Source organism: Harpia harpyja, chromosome 12, assembly GCF_026419915.1.
Source record: "Harpia harpyja isolate bHarHar1 chromosome 12, bHarHar1 primary haplotype, whole genome shotgun sequence".
Lineage (NCBI taxonomy): Eukaryota > Metazoa > Chordata > Aves > Accipitriformes > Accipitridae > Harpia > Harpia harpyja.
The window spans coordinates 34953881-34969503 of NC_068951.1; the positions used below are offsets into that span (position 1 = coordinate 34953881).

The window sequence follows — 15623 nt, forward strand, 5'->3', positions numbered from 1 at the left end:
GAGTATCTTCACATATCTGAAATACATGAGCGGGAAAGCGTCGTGTCCAGGAACCATGTGAATGCCTACAAGATACTATCTATGAAATACCTTGGCATACATTGAACTCTGAAAGAAAAGACTGAGCAGACAAGCTTACAGTTTCATTTTCCTGGCCATTACAGTTTGTGTCCAGAAGATGTCACTAAGAATCTGTAACAAACCACCCTAACTGGGTACCTGCTCGTTTGGAGTTACTGGTCTCTAGAGTGCAGCAAACAGTCTGGGGAAAGTCTGACTAAATTTGCATGACAGCATATTCTGTGTCACTGCTGACTGCAGATAGTGCAGCTAGAGTGCCCTGAGATCAAGCTGCCATGCATCAGCATTTGGCCTTATCCCAAGGCCAATGTGGAGGTCAATGTGGAGGCTGTGGCTCTGCTCAGCATTTGAAATCCAGTTCAGTGCAGTGTGAATGATAGTATTCCTTCTTTGCATTTTGGCTGAAAGCCTTTTGAATTGCTGTAGGCCAAATCTCTGTCTTCACTCTGTAGGGTGAGTTTAGTGGATGATCTAACACAGCTGAGTCATTTTCAGATGTAATTAAAGCAATAATCAACCTTCAGAAAGGAAAATAGAGGCTAAAGGTAGTGTCCTGACAAAGCCAGCACATCACCAGATGTCAAGAAGGAAAAGGGTTTCCTTGTTCAAAATTCTTGTTTTCTAGAGCTCTGACTTTTACTTTATGCAAACATTGTGTTCCTCAATGTCCCAACTTTCCACGGCTGGACAGCACAGAAGGGACCTTAAATAATCTAACTGAGTCTGGGAGGGTTGGGCAGAGGCAGGATCAGGACTAGCAAGGCACTGACCACTCTACACAGAAATAGCTAGGCATTACTGGAGCACCTCTTTGCAATGACCACCAAAACAGGAGCAGGAGCAACTGGTTTGCGGTATCAGCTGTGGTCATCAGCAGGGAAAGGCAATGGTCTATGGGAGCAGCCTGGAAACAGGGTTTATTTATGGGGATTTAGAGGGTACTTTCAAGGAATGGGAACTCATAATTTTTCCCTGAGTCTCTGTTTCCTCCAATGCTCCTAATGGGGTAATTTATTGGATATTTTCCTTGAGGAAAGTAATTTTCTGTCTCCCTCTTACAGCTTTCCCTTCACTAAGGGGAATCCCAGACCATGGCTATTCCTTGGACAAGAATCTTCTGCAGGTGATAAATGACTAGGAAAACTCTGTGTGCTGCAGGACTAGGCATTGTGTTGATAGAGAATTCCTCAGCCTGGTGCAAAAAACAGGCTTACATAGAGATTGCAGAGGAAGGAGAAAGACTCAGGGAAAAGCATGTCCTTAATGCCCTATCTAAGCAGCACTAAGCAATAAAGTACCTGTAACAAAAGCTTTGTTTCATCATATTCCTTTATGTGCTACTGCCTCGTTAGTCTGCTCTTGGCTCTGAGTCCAAATTGGTGAGAAAACTCCTGTTAACTTCTGTGTGTTTGAGTGATGGCCAGATTTATTAGCAGAACCAAGTTACAATTGGTTCTGCAAGTAAACAGGGTTTGTGCTGTGTACTACAACATCTCGTAGAGCTGAGCATTGTGTCAGGAGACCTGTAAAGGCTGCTCAGTTATAAGGGACTAGGCTCCACGCTTCCTGTAGCTCCACCAGAGTTTGAATACTGCTGTTTGGATCAGGGAGTCCCTCAGATAGGGACTCTTCTTGACCTTGCTGCTTATGACCTTCCCGTCCTATTTAATGGAGGTTTGATGCAAATAAACAAGACAAGAGCAAAACTCATTGATTAAATACTCCATGCACTTTGAGCGTTTTTTTGTTAAAGAAAGACCTAAGACTGGATTGGACCTAGGCCTGTGTCATGGGTTATATGTGTGTATTCAAAGCTTGTATGCTCTGTTACTTCATTTCCTTTAACATCTAGAGGGAATTAGAGAATGCTCTACCTATACATAGGGAAATGTTGTAATATTGTCACAAGAAATTACTTGGAAATGGGAAAAATAATCAAAGAAAGGGCTTAATCAGAATTATGCAGAAGACTCATGAAAAAACTAAGAATAAACAACAGAGGCTAGAATCTCAGCTGGAGTAAACTGAGGTAATGAAACTACAGTGAGTTATAATATCAAATGGGAAGCTAATCACATGTGCGCTGGATCTGGGTGTTTTTCAATGAGGGATATGCCAGTGTTTCCCATTTGAGTACTGACCACTCTGTTCAAAGGCATAAAATCACCCTCTAATCTTTACAACCTTTATTTTGCAGGAGGAAGAGGGAAGGATGGGGCACCCATTATAACTTTTCCAGAATTTGCAGGATTCAGTGACATACCTGATGAAGATTTTCTGAATGTGGTCACATATCTAACCAGCATTCCCAGGTGAGGCTAAGCACAAATGTCTGGTGATTTCCTAGAGAGCTTTGTTTCCTCAGTGGTTCACTGCTTTTAGTGATGCTACCAGGATGTACCAGTGACTCTGCATCCATCCAGTCAGTATGAAACTTTCCTATGTACAGAAGGCTCTAGGAGCCACTTCCATCATTTGCATGGGAAAGGAAGCTTCACCTAGGTCAGGTTTTCTGTTCAGGGCTTGAACTGGGTGAGAGGGGGTGTAGATCTGAAGAGCAGTAGTAAAGATAGCAGATCAAAAAGGAGCTAAGAGGGCCCATTTGTGAAAACTCTCAGGGGCACTGGATGTAACAAGGTAAGGGTTGCATCTGGAAGGAGCCAAACTTACATAGGTCCTGTCACTGCTTATTCTCTGAGTGCATCTTTCTGTGCAAGTTTTCTCTTTTCTGAGAAAGCAAGCTAGGTGCCCTGTTGACAGAATTCTGGCAAGCACCACGTGCTTGCTGATGCTTCGTTTATTAGGAGATTGCTCCACAGCTAGGATGTTTTTCTTGCTGTTTGCCTGCAGCTGTGTGAGGATGGTGAAACAAACTCACTTCCACTGCTCTGAGGAAATGTGCTAAGGCATGGCTGCTGAATTACTTTTTGTTTATCCAAAAAGAGAGCTTAATATTTTTTCAGTCCCCCAATTCTGTCTCTGGACCATGGCTGTTTGTGCTAGTTAGAAGCACAGCAGGGATTTATTATTTCCTGTGGTCTTGCGTATAAAGGTGCTTAGTGGATGATGAGGGGAAAACGTGCCTCCTTCAAATTTGAGTAAGAAGTTTTCCAGGTCCACCTACATGTATTCCCCATACTGAGTTGCCAAAGCAAGCTGAGAGAAACCACACACTGTGAACTTAACGGCTTCATTGTTTCACTCTGCTCTGTAGGGCTTTTGTTCTGCTAGGAGAAACTCTGTCTTATGAATTTCTTCACTAGCTTCAGGACTGGGAGGATGACGAGCTTCAGGGTTAATAAAACAGCAATAGTAGCTGAGAAAAACACAAAACTAGTTTTCCAGTTCTTTGTATTTGGTATACTGGTGGGTGATTCCTAGTAATGTTGTCACATGTTGGGGAACTAGCATGTTACATTGTCAGCATGATAGACAGAAATGCCTTATACTTCTTCAGCCTGTGTGAAAGCCAAAAGTACAGATGGGTTCAAAAGAAATTAGCCAAATTCATGAAGGATAGCTCCATCAATAGCAGCTGAACACTGGCTCAGATGCAAACTCTGGCTGAAGAAATCCATATATTCCTTAATGCTGGGACTTGGGAGAACACCAAGAGAAAGGTTGTCCTTCTCACTTTCCTTCTGCTTTTGCCTCAGTATCCACTACCTACCAACACTGGAGACAGGGTATTGGCTAGATGGACCTGTGCTCTGATTCAGTTTATCAGTTTTGTGTTTTCTCTTCCCCCAAGGAATCACGGAACAATGTGCAAAGAATGATGAATTAAGTTTCAAAACTTCGTAAGTCAGGAGAGCTGCAATATGCCTATTTTACAGAAGATGAGATATGTGTAAGTAACATCTTACACTACAGACAGGCTCACCAAAACTGGTGTTGAGTAAGTGACTATTCAGTTTGATTTAAATGACCTGTTCAAGGTCAGTGACAGGCTGGGGTTTGAACCTATATTTTCTGCATACCAGCACATTGGTTTGACTCTTACGTTCAATCATAGATCATGCTGTAGGGATGTTAGTTTTCCAGGGAGTTTGCTAGTCTTTATTGCAGTGCTTTTAGAAAGATTGACCACATTTCTTGAGTCACTATTTGAAACTTGTCACCCTTTAGGTAGATGGTGAGGGACAAAGGTATTAGTTTAGAAGAGGAAGAACCTGAGCAGCAAGCTTTGGTTGTGTGATTTATGATATAATTATATGAAGTACAATCTTAATGTGACCTAAGTAGTGGACCTGTTTGGGTGCAGCAGAGTCTTGTTAATCTGCAGTTGGCTGGTCCATGCACAGAGAGTCTCTGTCATACCTCTCAGCAAGCAGTAAAGGGACTGCATTTGTTACTTTCATCAGCACTACTGTACTGCATACGACTGTGTGTATTATGACAGTGTTCCTGTACATGTTGTTTCACTGCTAGTAGTTCACCTTTTATTTTAATTCCCAAGGAAGCTGTGCAGGTATCAAACAAAGTGACTAAGAGAAGAGAACAGTCTCTAACTCTTGTGGAGTTACAAAAGGTATAGCCATGAATCAGGCAAGATGAAGTATAGTTTGAAAAGCAGTTCACCCTGTTTATCATAGAAAACACTTCTGTACAATAAGGTTCATGCTAGTTGTGGAGATAAGATCTGTGATCGCAGATTACATCATTCAGTGAGTTAGTAACTTTCTAAGTCCCTCTGGAATGATTGATCTTATGTGCCCATGTGACAAAACATTGAAAAGATAGACAGCAAATGTTGTTATTCAGATCTGTAGGCATGCACTTGTCTTTGATGTTGCTGAACAAATTTGCTTTACCAGCTATGGCATACCACAGTATTTTGGGGTGGGCTGTAAGTAAACCTTGCACTTCTGGGCTTTAATACATTAACTACTCTCCAGGATGGAAGATCAGCCCAGTCAGAGTTTTGTAATCTGATTAATTTTCCCTCTGGCTCAACACCTGCTTGTGAGAGTGCTCCACCAAAGGGTTCTACGTACATACGTGTCCACAAACATTGAGTAACATGGTGTATGCACATGCATACCTCTGTGCATGCACACTTACGATAGATAGCTCCAGAAAGCCCTTTTTTACTTGTTTTATTCCATGGCCAGAATTCCCTTCTTTTCCAATGGACATGGATCAACTACTTTGATAAACAGGTGCCCTTCTCTCCTTCCAAAAGAAGTGAGGAAATCCAACATCTGGCCTCCTCAAATCAGTGTTCAAGGGCTAACCTGAATTCAGAGCTGGGGGTGGAACAGCTCTGCTGATTGCACACATTTCATTCAGGAAAAGGGAACCTCTCTGCCAGACATCTGTAGATCTAGGCAAATATGCCAGAATTTAATTTGGAGGTTAGCTTGATGTTTGTCTGCTGTGCAGGATTGTCTTCAAATACCCCTTTTCAGAGAACTGGAGAAACCCCAATGCATTTCCATAATGAGGGTAGAGATATTACAGTACTGACACTGAGAAAACATTGATAGAGTGTATGTGTTTGTTTTCAAACAAACTCCCTTCCTCTGGATACACACACATGAGTGGGGTTTCTCAGCTGTACATCCACTTGCACTGATGCTGCCATCTTGGCTGGGCTTCTTCCTATGGCTTTTTGCCTGCATGCATCCCTTAGCGCCAAATAACATTCAGACCTTGGTATGGCCTTTCCTTTCAGCATGCTGACTGAAGTAGGATCACTTGCTGACACTCCCTCTGTTTCTCTGGCTAAATTTAGGTCTTAAATCAGAAAAAAACCCCAAAACAAAACCAAAAACCGTAAAAACAAAAGTTAAACAAAACCCCAAACACACAAATACCATTGGCTTATCTCAGCAAAGACAATTGATATCATCCTGAACATCAAAGTGAAAAGCAGGGAATAACATTGCAGAAGGCTGAGGTCTAGCTTTGTATCAGGGTTACAGGCCCATTTTGAGTTTTCTGTTGTCCAAAGGTACCTCTCTTGCCTAGACCCTTGTTGTGTTGCATCCATCAACCTGTGGCAGCCAAGATTTACAGAGGTTTATCTCTGAATGGTTTCTTTGCCTTTGCATAGTCTGTCAGAGTAATTTGATGTAGATATTCTCCCACATTTTCTTCTGTGCTCTACTCAGGTGGTTTGCTTTTTAGCAGCATGTGGTTTTCTCATCTTCTCTCCCCACTCTTTTTCTCCTTCTTCAAATCATGTAATTTTTAAGTCTATTCTCCAATTTTTTACCCATTTCATCTCAGACAACGTAATAAGTTCAATGTTGTAAATGATATATACTGCAATAGGTACCTGAATTGTTTGTGTAATGGCCTGATTCTCATTTTACCCTGACAAATCTCTCTCAGATCTCATGCCTTGGCTTGTTCTTCGTACTCATCCACAGCTAGAATTGTACCTACACTGTTTGTGTAATAAAGTGTTCTGGCCTGTGCCTTCCCCCGCAGCCCCATGTGCCAGGCACAACTGGTTGGCAGGTTTTGTCTTTGCCAGCCAGCTGCCATTATGACACTTGGTCTTGGAGGGAGAGAGCTGTGAGTAGTGCCCCACCATAGCTAGACTGCACACTCAGTGGTATTTTGCTCTCCTTTGCTCTTTTCTCATGTTTAAATCCAAGTCATTATGTAAGTATCTATTTAATCTTTCATTTCCTCAGTCTCTTTAACTGACCTGGAACACTGTGATTTGCAGTGGCAACTGATAAGCAATGTTCCTATTCCCATATGTTTACTATTCCCAGCTCTCTCCACCCTCATGACCACTCATGCCAAGCCTAATTTCATGAGAAAATTCCTTTGCTGCTTCTCTCTTGCATTTTCTTGTCTCTATCTGAATTTCATAAGCTCTTGTTGCTATTATCTATGAATTTAATTTTTCTTGTTGCATCTGATGCCTGGATGCTTTTGTGCTGTTACAAATCCCCGTGCAGAAGAACATCTGAAAAAATGAACTGCTTGATCATGGACATGTACTTGAAAAATACAGCAAAGGTGCCTTTCAAGTGACTTCTGATCTACATGTTTGAGGGACTTTAAAAATAGGACTTAAGAGTTAGTTCTGAGGCACTGAGGCAAGTTCTACTTGGCACAAATACTTTTGTGTTTGTTTAAATCACAGTTGTACTTGTTGCTTTTGGCAGGTGTTCTCTTGTCAGTTACTTCTATCGCAGTTTGCTCACCAAGGTATGATTATAAGGGTCTGATTCTGAATTCTTTTAGGCCCCCAAGCCTCCATGTACACTCCTATTAGAAAGCCTTTAGTCAGTCTTTCAAACCAGGTAGATGGGCAAGGCAAGGCAATTTCTATGTGTAGTCAGCTTGTGTGAATATGGTGCTTATGGATATAGTTACTTGTGGTTTAGCTACATCATAAATTTCGTGAAGAACAGATTTTTCTCATTTTTATTAACCTGATATTAGTTGAATTAGACCAACATCAGCATTTTGTTAACTTCTGCTAACACACTTTGTTGATCATTTTGTTATAAATTACTGGTTTTAATGGAACTGTGTCAGATTTGAACCTGATTCTATGTGTCCAATTATGGTCTGAGAGATATTCAGCAGCTACAAACTGGTTGCGTGAGTCTGAGCTGAAAACATAATTAGATACTGATTCCAATATATAGTCTCTGTTTCTCTGGAGTAGAGATCATGTTTTGGTGATGTGTTTGATTCAAATTTTGTCCTCTTACATTCCCATTTTCCTGCTGCTTTAACATGGTTCTCAAAAATTAACATGGCTGTCAAAAATATATAAAGCATATTAAAAAGACAGCCTTTTCCAAGGTCATCTAAACATGTAACTGTTGAAAGGAGAATTGCATTGACTTAATTGCCCCTTCATATCTCACTATTTTACTAATAATTTTGTTCTAAACAATAGACCAGTTTCAATAATACACTGTAAGCAACGTGGATATTGAATTGTAACATTGTTCTCTTCGAATAATTAGTCACAACAAGCATTTTTTTGTATTTGTTCTGGTTAACCAGACATTTGGATCAAATCCCGTTTCCTGCAAAAGGAAAGAAACCTAAATGGGACATGTATCTTGCGATTACTCATTTCTCTGGTCATTTGAAGAACTGTGAATAGAAGAGCTAACCTCCACCTGTATGGGGCCAGAGCATGCTTGAGTTTGTGCTTTAACAAGAGGCCAGCAAGGGTGCTGGGATTGGTTTTTGGGAGCACTGGAATGTGACAACTGTTAATATTATCAGTATCAAATGTTTAAAAACTTTATTCTGGATTAGTCTGAATTGGTGGATAGTATGTAGGAGAGTTTTCAAGTATTTGTTAGTGAGTATGATCCTGTCTTTAATCTTTCTGTGGATTGGATGGTCAGACAGCAGTCAGTGTTGACTGGGTAGTCTCCTGTTCCTTAGGCCAGGGAACTCAGTGCAACCCACATCAGTTTTTAGAGTGTGTTTCTATTTGACAGCTTCTCAATGGCTTTTTTGCCTTTTGGAGTGGTGGTTGTATTAGCTGGAGGATTGGGGGCTTGTAGCTTCCAAGTTCACCTACAGTAGATGGAGTAGCTGGGGCTGTTGTTGGCACAGGGACTGGCAGACCAGTGTGCCCAGGGTGGATGCAGCTCTGATGCTGTGGAGTGGGGATTCACACCATTGCAGCCTTTTGCCTGGAGTGAGATGCTGTGCCGGGGGTATTAAATGGGAACAGAGAAGCAAAAAAACACCCTTTCTTTCCTTTCCCTTGTGAATCCTAAATGCATTTGTGCCCTACAGTTTCTAGCAGTTGTTTTCTTTCTGTAGTGACCTAAATGTTTCTTGGCAAATTACTAAACAAAAAAGAATTTTTTGGATGTGGATCACACAAGCAAAGGAGGAAAATAACATGTGGCTTTGTGCTTGTTTTGATTTCCCAAACTATCAGCAATTTTATCCCAACCTTCTCTGTTTAAGATGTAACCAGAATTCCTGGCACCCCACCTATAATGCAGCAACATCAGTTGTCAAGGCAGAAAGAAAAAGCCTGACCTGATCCTATGTGTCTCCTTTAGGCAGGACAGGCACCCTGTACACAGAGATGCTACCTGGTGGTCTGCAGGCTGAGGCTGATTTGCCCAGGCCTTTCATGCCTATCAGACTTCCAAAGCAATTTTTGGTTCCAATCGGCAGAAGCAGTTTGATAAAACCAATGCAGATTTTTGGGTAGGTTAGGAAGTCCCCAGGGTGAGACTTTGTGTTTAGTTTCTCACACCCTTTCTGTAACAATCTGCAATACACACAATTTCTTTGTTGCCTTCATCTGAACATGTTTTTCCTAACTTCTAGAGCAAACACATAGATACCATGCTGGCCATTTTTTTCCTTGAAACATTTGTCGGGCTATTGAAGGATATGCATATATTTGTACATATATAAAAGGAGAAACTGATAAATTATCTTCCCTGTGCTTGTGAGGCACTGCTGCAAACACATTTTCTGTCCTTTGCATAAAGAGCTGCATATTGCACTACTTAAGAGGAAAGGTCATCTATTGTCATTGAATTTTGTAATTCTCAGAGGACTGCTGTAAAAATATTGAAGTGGGAAATCCAGTGAGTTTTCCTATTACCAGTATGAACTATTAGGAACACTTGCATGGCATCCCAGATTTGCACAATACTTCAGCTTTCAGGTTGCTGTTCTTAATCCTGCAGAGCTGCAGCAGAAGCTCAGAGTTGCTAACGTTGGTGCTCTTCGGTGGATTATTGACATGAGTTTGCACAAAATGACCCGTGAAAATGATGTTCCTGGGTTGCTTCTTGGAAAAACAAGATTGGAAAAGGAATGGAAAAAGGATTAAGGAAATGTTTTATACAGTCTCTTTTGATCTTAATTTGTGATTAGATGTTTGATTGCAATATGTCCTTTGATTCTGACATTTATACTTTTTCTGTCTGCCTCTGGTTTGTCCAGAGATGACTGAGCCATCCTGCTCTAATGAAGTTTCTGGAGATTTTTCTCAGTGGGTGCTTATTAGCTTCCAAGGACTTCTCTCCAACTCTAACCACTCTTGGAAGGCAGAGAGTAGAGCAGTCCCACTGAAGCCCTGCACACCAAAGTGGGATTTTTGAGAGGGAGAGAGAGAGAAAGAATGGGATACTTATGAGGTCTACATAGATGGGATGGAGCATCAAAGCAGTGCCTCATAGATTCTCCTTGAAAAGTACTGAGAAGGAACGGTAACTGTTATTCTAGCCAATATGTTAAAAGGATACTTTTGAATGACTCGCAACCCTAGAACCAGGTTGTGGTTGGCACGGTACAACTCTTCAATTCCTGCTTTGCCTACTAAAATTCCTGGGGCATCGTGTACACAGGCAAGGTGGTGACAGTAGGGGGATACTGACTCCCTGGAGCTAAGCGCCCCTGTCAGATGTCAGCATAGTTGGAGAATGAAGGCTGAAGTGGGGTGTCTAGTAATCTGAATTATTTTGCGGAGAAAACAAGATCTGAGGCTTTTTGTCTTCAGTACAGCACAGTATAATTCGTGATCCTGAACTATTCATATCACCTAGATTTGGCAGCAGGGCAGCGTAGCAGCTGAGAGATTTAGCAGATAAAATATTCATGTTTTGTGTAATCTGCTAGCCTTATACTGGAAAGAGAAAATTTGCCGGCTTTCGTTTTCGTGTGAATTTCTGCCAAATATTCATTCTTTCCACCGTACATTGCGTTTTCATAATGGGCTTAGAGGGTGATCTGACGGAGCCTGTGTTTTGCTGCAGTACACTTCCTTGGAACAGGAGTATCTCCATGTAACCCAGCACAATTATTTCATCTGTTTTGCAGTCTGGAGGCTGCCAGCATCGGGTTCATCATCATCATAGACAGACGACGGGACAAATGGAGCGCAGTCAAGGCATCCCTGACACGGATAGCAGTAAGTGCTTTCTTTTGTTATTTATCTTCTAGAAATTAAAAGTATCTGCTGAATCTTCAGCACAGGATACAGTCTCATGTGCTCATTTCTAGCTCCCTTAATCTCGCTATGGATGCAGATTCTCCCCTGCCCTGAAGCTCATGAGTGTTAAATAAGAGATGGAGGAAGCTGCAATAACAAATTGCACAGCCTTGTTTACTGCTGAATTAGGACAAATTCCTTATTTGCTGGGTTGACTGCAATGTAAATTCTAGTAATTTGAAGTTGGTTCCTAGAAGAATATAACAGAGGTGCCCTTCTGTGCACTGAGGAGTGATGATGTGGCCTGCTTATGAAAGAAACAGATCCCAAGGGACTTGTGTTTGCGTGGTAGTAAGTGATCTCTGTCAGAAACTCTTAATAGCTTATTATATCTCATTTGCAAAAGTCAGAGCTAGAGCACTGATTTTCAGTGCTAATAAAAGCAGCTGGTTTTATACATCTATTACCAGGAACCTGTGCTGTGTGAGGAGCAAGCACTTATATACAGAGGTGTAGGATGGAGGCATGACCAAGGTGACTAAGTTCTTTTAAGGAATTTAGACAGATTGCTTTTCATTCTCAGTTCTTTTTAGCTGCTCTCTTCTATAATTGTTCTTTTTTACGCTTGATGAGCTCAGAGGAGTGCGTGAGAGATGTAGGCTGGGTGTTGCAGACAGGGCCATGTCTGATGAATGTGTTGAGTGCCTCTGTGTGTGGAAAAATATGTGAGGTTAAAAAGATTAAAAAGCCTTTCCAGAGTGAGAAGGTAGGTCAACCTGGGGAATTCATCTGTGCCACCAGCTTCTTTCACCAAATCCAACGTGGGTAGACAGTTTTGCCCTCTAGTGGCTGCAGCCTAAAAAAAATGGGCAAAAGGGGTCTTGGTGTGGTTCAGATCTGGGGGAGGAAGGCACTAGTGCAGAAACTTTAGAGCTCTGTGCTAAATCCATATCAGAAAAACAAAGTATGGCTGGGCAGTAAAATCCATGGGCCAGTCTTTCTATTGGCTTTGGAGATTGTGACGATGGGTATGTGCTGAATGGACCAGCTGGTATTATTAGCAGCTGGACTGGGCAAAGTTCAGTAAGTCCTACCTGCTTTGCACTCTTTAGGAAACACTGGGCTGAAAATTCCCTTGGCCTTCCTGTAAGGCAGAGTTGTGCCTGCTGATAGTTCTATATTTCTTGCAGGGAGCATTTCCAGGAAACCTGCAGCTGGTGTTTGTCCTGCGACCCTCCCGCTTTATCCAAAGGACAATCGCTGACATTGGCATTAAACTCTATCGAGATGACTTTAAAATGAAGGTACCGGTAAGCATGCATTTTTTTTGTCCATGTGTTTTCTTTATCTCCATGTCTGCAGTTCTTAGGCGTCGGCAATTTCTCATAACCCAGTAACTGAAAATTGATTGCAAGTGGCAACTGGGGACTTTTATCTGGGTCTGTGTGGTGTATATAATAGTAATGGCAGAGAGTTAATTACCAGTGGATGCTTCACAGTATTTAATGGACATGTTCCCATGTGGAAGGGCAGTCTAGCTATAAAATGTGACTCATTTTTTTAAGTATTGACATCTTAACTCAGTGGAGCCATTCCCCTGATGTAGGCAGAGGTAGATCTTCTCACTCCAGTGGCAAACATAAGTATTTAGGACTACAGAGCAGTGAAAGGCTAGGGCTGAATTCTGCACTATTTTATGTATTATCCATGGGGCCTGCTGACGGTGGCCCTATTAAGTGCTTGCATAGCACTGCCTATTCTTAATGCCTTTTATGATCCCCATGCCGTCAAAGTTCACAGTTTGGTTTTTACTACTTTTTATATGTACTTGGCATATGCTGTGGGTTGATGAGAATGTGATTTGAAGCAGGTTATCAATCCTGAAAGAGTTTAAGTTTAGATTATTCTGAGAGCTCTTTTGGGAGTTGTTCCTAGCTGCATGTTTGCATGTGGTTTCAAAGTGTTTTATAAATAAACTTGAATTATGGTTATTGATGGTATTTTGTCCTGGACCAGACTCATACTGTGTTCCACAATGACTTTACTGGAGTGATTTCATATGATTGTTTTGGATTTTGCTTGTGGTTTTATATTGTTTTGCAAAAGACCCATGGCTCTCCTCCAACGAATTCTAGCTCTGTCAACACCTAAGTTTGAAGTTCAGGTGTTTAGGATACTTTATGCTTCTTCTGAAGTAAGAGACAGCAGCCCATTTATTACAATGCATACAAAAAAGGAATCATGAATACTCATTTGGTTATTGTGGATTAAATTGTAACATTGACTGTAGTTTGGCAAGGGTGGCTTTTTGGCAATTAAAATGCAAAATTGATCTAAAAATGTATGTTTGATTACAAACCAAAATCTTTTAATTTTACAGCACCTTAAAAAATGGATGTTCCTGTATTTAATAAGCCACAATCTGTTACCATAGCAACTATTGTACCAGCGACTGCAGCCTGGAAAGGGACAACTTCATCAAGCACTAGCATTTTCTAACAATTCAGCATCTTCTATACTTTTAGCAATTTATTTGATGACAGTATTGCATTTCAAATCCAACTTGAAACTATCAAAGTTGGAAGGGAGCTTAATTCTAGGCAGGAGTCAAGCTCTGCATTAAGTATTAAGTAATAACTTATCTTTCTTACAGGCAGGAGAAATCAAGATATGAGTTTAGTTTGGGGTTGTCTTGAACATTCAGATTTTGAGCCATCTTGAGTATGTCCACAGAGCTCTTAGAAAACAGCCTTACAAAAACTAAGAGCATGATGTGTTTGCTGCTAGATCTGCCTGCCTCCTGCCCAGATATCTGTAGACAGCCTGTCAGGTTTATATACAGGCTGTCCACATATGTCTGATGCTATTATAAGTTGCTTAGGGTTGTGCTAAAGGTGTCCTAAGTTTCTGGGGTCTGCCATACTCTCTGGAGGGGCCTTTCACTTGTGTTTGTAGGCCATCCTAAAAAGACCATCTGGGTATGTCCCAATTTCAGAATGGGTAGGTTACTGAGAGCAACATCTATTTGTCCCCCTTGAAAATAGCATCCTACATGCCAAGCATGACAACAGGGCCAGAGAGTTCTCCCATGGGAGACATCCTTACTCAAGGAATTAGGTATCAGTACCTATCTTTAATACCGCCATCATCTTTTAAATTGTTTGCAGGTTGTTTGTTCACGTTGTGCATTTGGCACTATGACAACACTAATGTCATAACTGGGCCGTGGATGGATTGCATTTCCTATCACAACGATAAGCAAGTCAGGGCCAGGACATAAGTATTCAAAAGGGGCTTCGAGAATATGGTATGCATTTGTTAAGGAAACATTTGTTAAAGAGTTTATCTGAGCTATCAGACTGCAAATATATTCAGTAAAATAGATTTGCTGTGTTAAATCAACATTGGACTGAGTAGAAGCCAGAAGGTCAAACAGGAGCAGGAAATAAAGGCTGAAATAATAAACAAGACACAATGAGGAAATGCAGGACTTATATGATTTATTGACATACAAATATGGTTAATAAAACCTCCTGAGGTAAATCTCTTTTGGGATAGTGATTTGATTAAATATCATTACCCAGGAACACGAGACAGTTCATCTGAGATAAAATCTAGGAATTCAAAAGGAACACCCAGACATTTACCTGAGGAACCTGCCATTGTGGGAAGTGAATTAAAGCATCTTCACAGCATACACAAAGGGCTGAATAATCTGTCCATAGCAGACACTTCTTTGACCTTTGTAGAATGTGACTTCTCTCATCATGAAGCAACCCCACTACAGCTCTGTTCCATGCTGACCTGCTTATGCAGACCCTCCTCTTCCAAACTGCTACTCTCTTGTATTCTTCAGCTTACTGAATGTGGCTGTCTTCAGTCTGGGAGATGCTAATGCTCAGTAAGATTGGTTTCTTAGATGGATGTTGGATTGCTCCTAGGCTTTCTCCTGCAGAGATGCCTGCAGGGTGAAGACTTGTGCCCTGTTGGGTAGCACCATAGCAAGCAATACTAATAGATTTGCTTTGTGGCTCATGCTGAGCACATCAGGTTAAAGCAAACATCTTCCTAAAAGAAAAGTGCATGACAGCGTTCCTCTGTAGTTTCAGTGAAGTTTGGAGTATCAAAAGATTTCCAACTTGTCAGCAACACCTCTGATGGAGAAGAGCTACAAAGCAGTTAAGACTTAATTTCTCAAAGGTGATTTGCAGTTTAGAAGTAGTACATAGCCTTCACATTCCAGTCTGAGGCTACTCCAAGATGATGTAGTGTTTTGAGTTTTCTGGCTTTGGTCATAACAAAACAGTGTTTGGTAACACATCCAGGGAATAGTTCCCTTTAGCTTTGGCTGAGGTACGCTGTGCTTTCTTTGCCTCCATTTCTTCACCAACAAGGTCTCCTCCTGGCCTCTGTGTTTAGAAGCAGGGTTGAAGGAGAAGATGAACTGCTGGAAGTGAAAAAGAATTGAGTCAGGGACTGCTTGACAATATTCAACCCATACAGGTCCATGGGACCAGATGCATCTCCCACAATATTCTTGTATCCAGGTTAGGATGTTAAAGTCTGGATGGGTGGACAATTAAATGGATTTAAAAACTAGTTGCATGATTGGTCGCAGAGGGTAGTGGTCAATGGGTCA

At 41.3% G+C, this 15623-nt stretch overlaps 1 protein-coding gene across 17 annotated transcripts in view; it reads left to right on the forward strand.

The window, feature by feature from the left end:
- Positions 1 to 15623, forward strand: part of MCF2L2 (MCF.2 cell line derived transforming sequence-like 2) — a 186823-nt gene that overhangs the window by 50842 nt on the left and 120358 nt on the right. For 16 of the 17 annotated variants that reach the window (XM_052804872.1, XM_052804883.1, XM_052804874.1 and 13 more), the window contains exons 3-5: positions 2279 to 2393; positions 10873 to 10963; positions 12175 to 12294. In XM_052804872.1, coding sequence (XP_052660832.1) covers positions 2279 to 2393; positions 10873 to 10963; positions 12175 to 12294 — 326 coding nt within the window. The remainder of the gene's footprint in view (positions 1 to 2278; positions 2394 to 10872; positions 10964 to 12174; positions 12295 to 15623) is intronic. The other variant, XM_052804870.1, reaches the window with a different exon arrangement.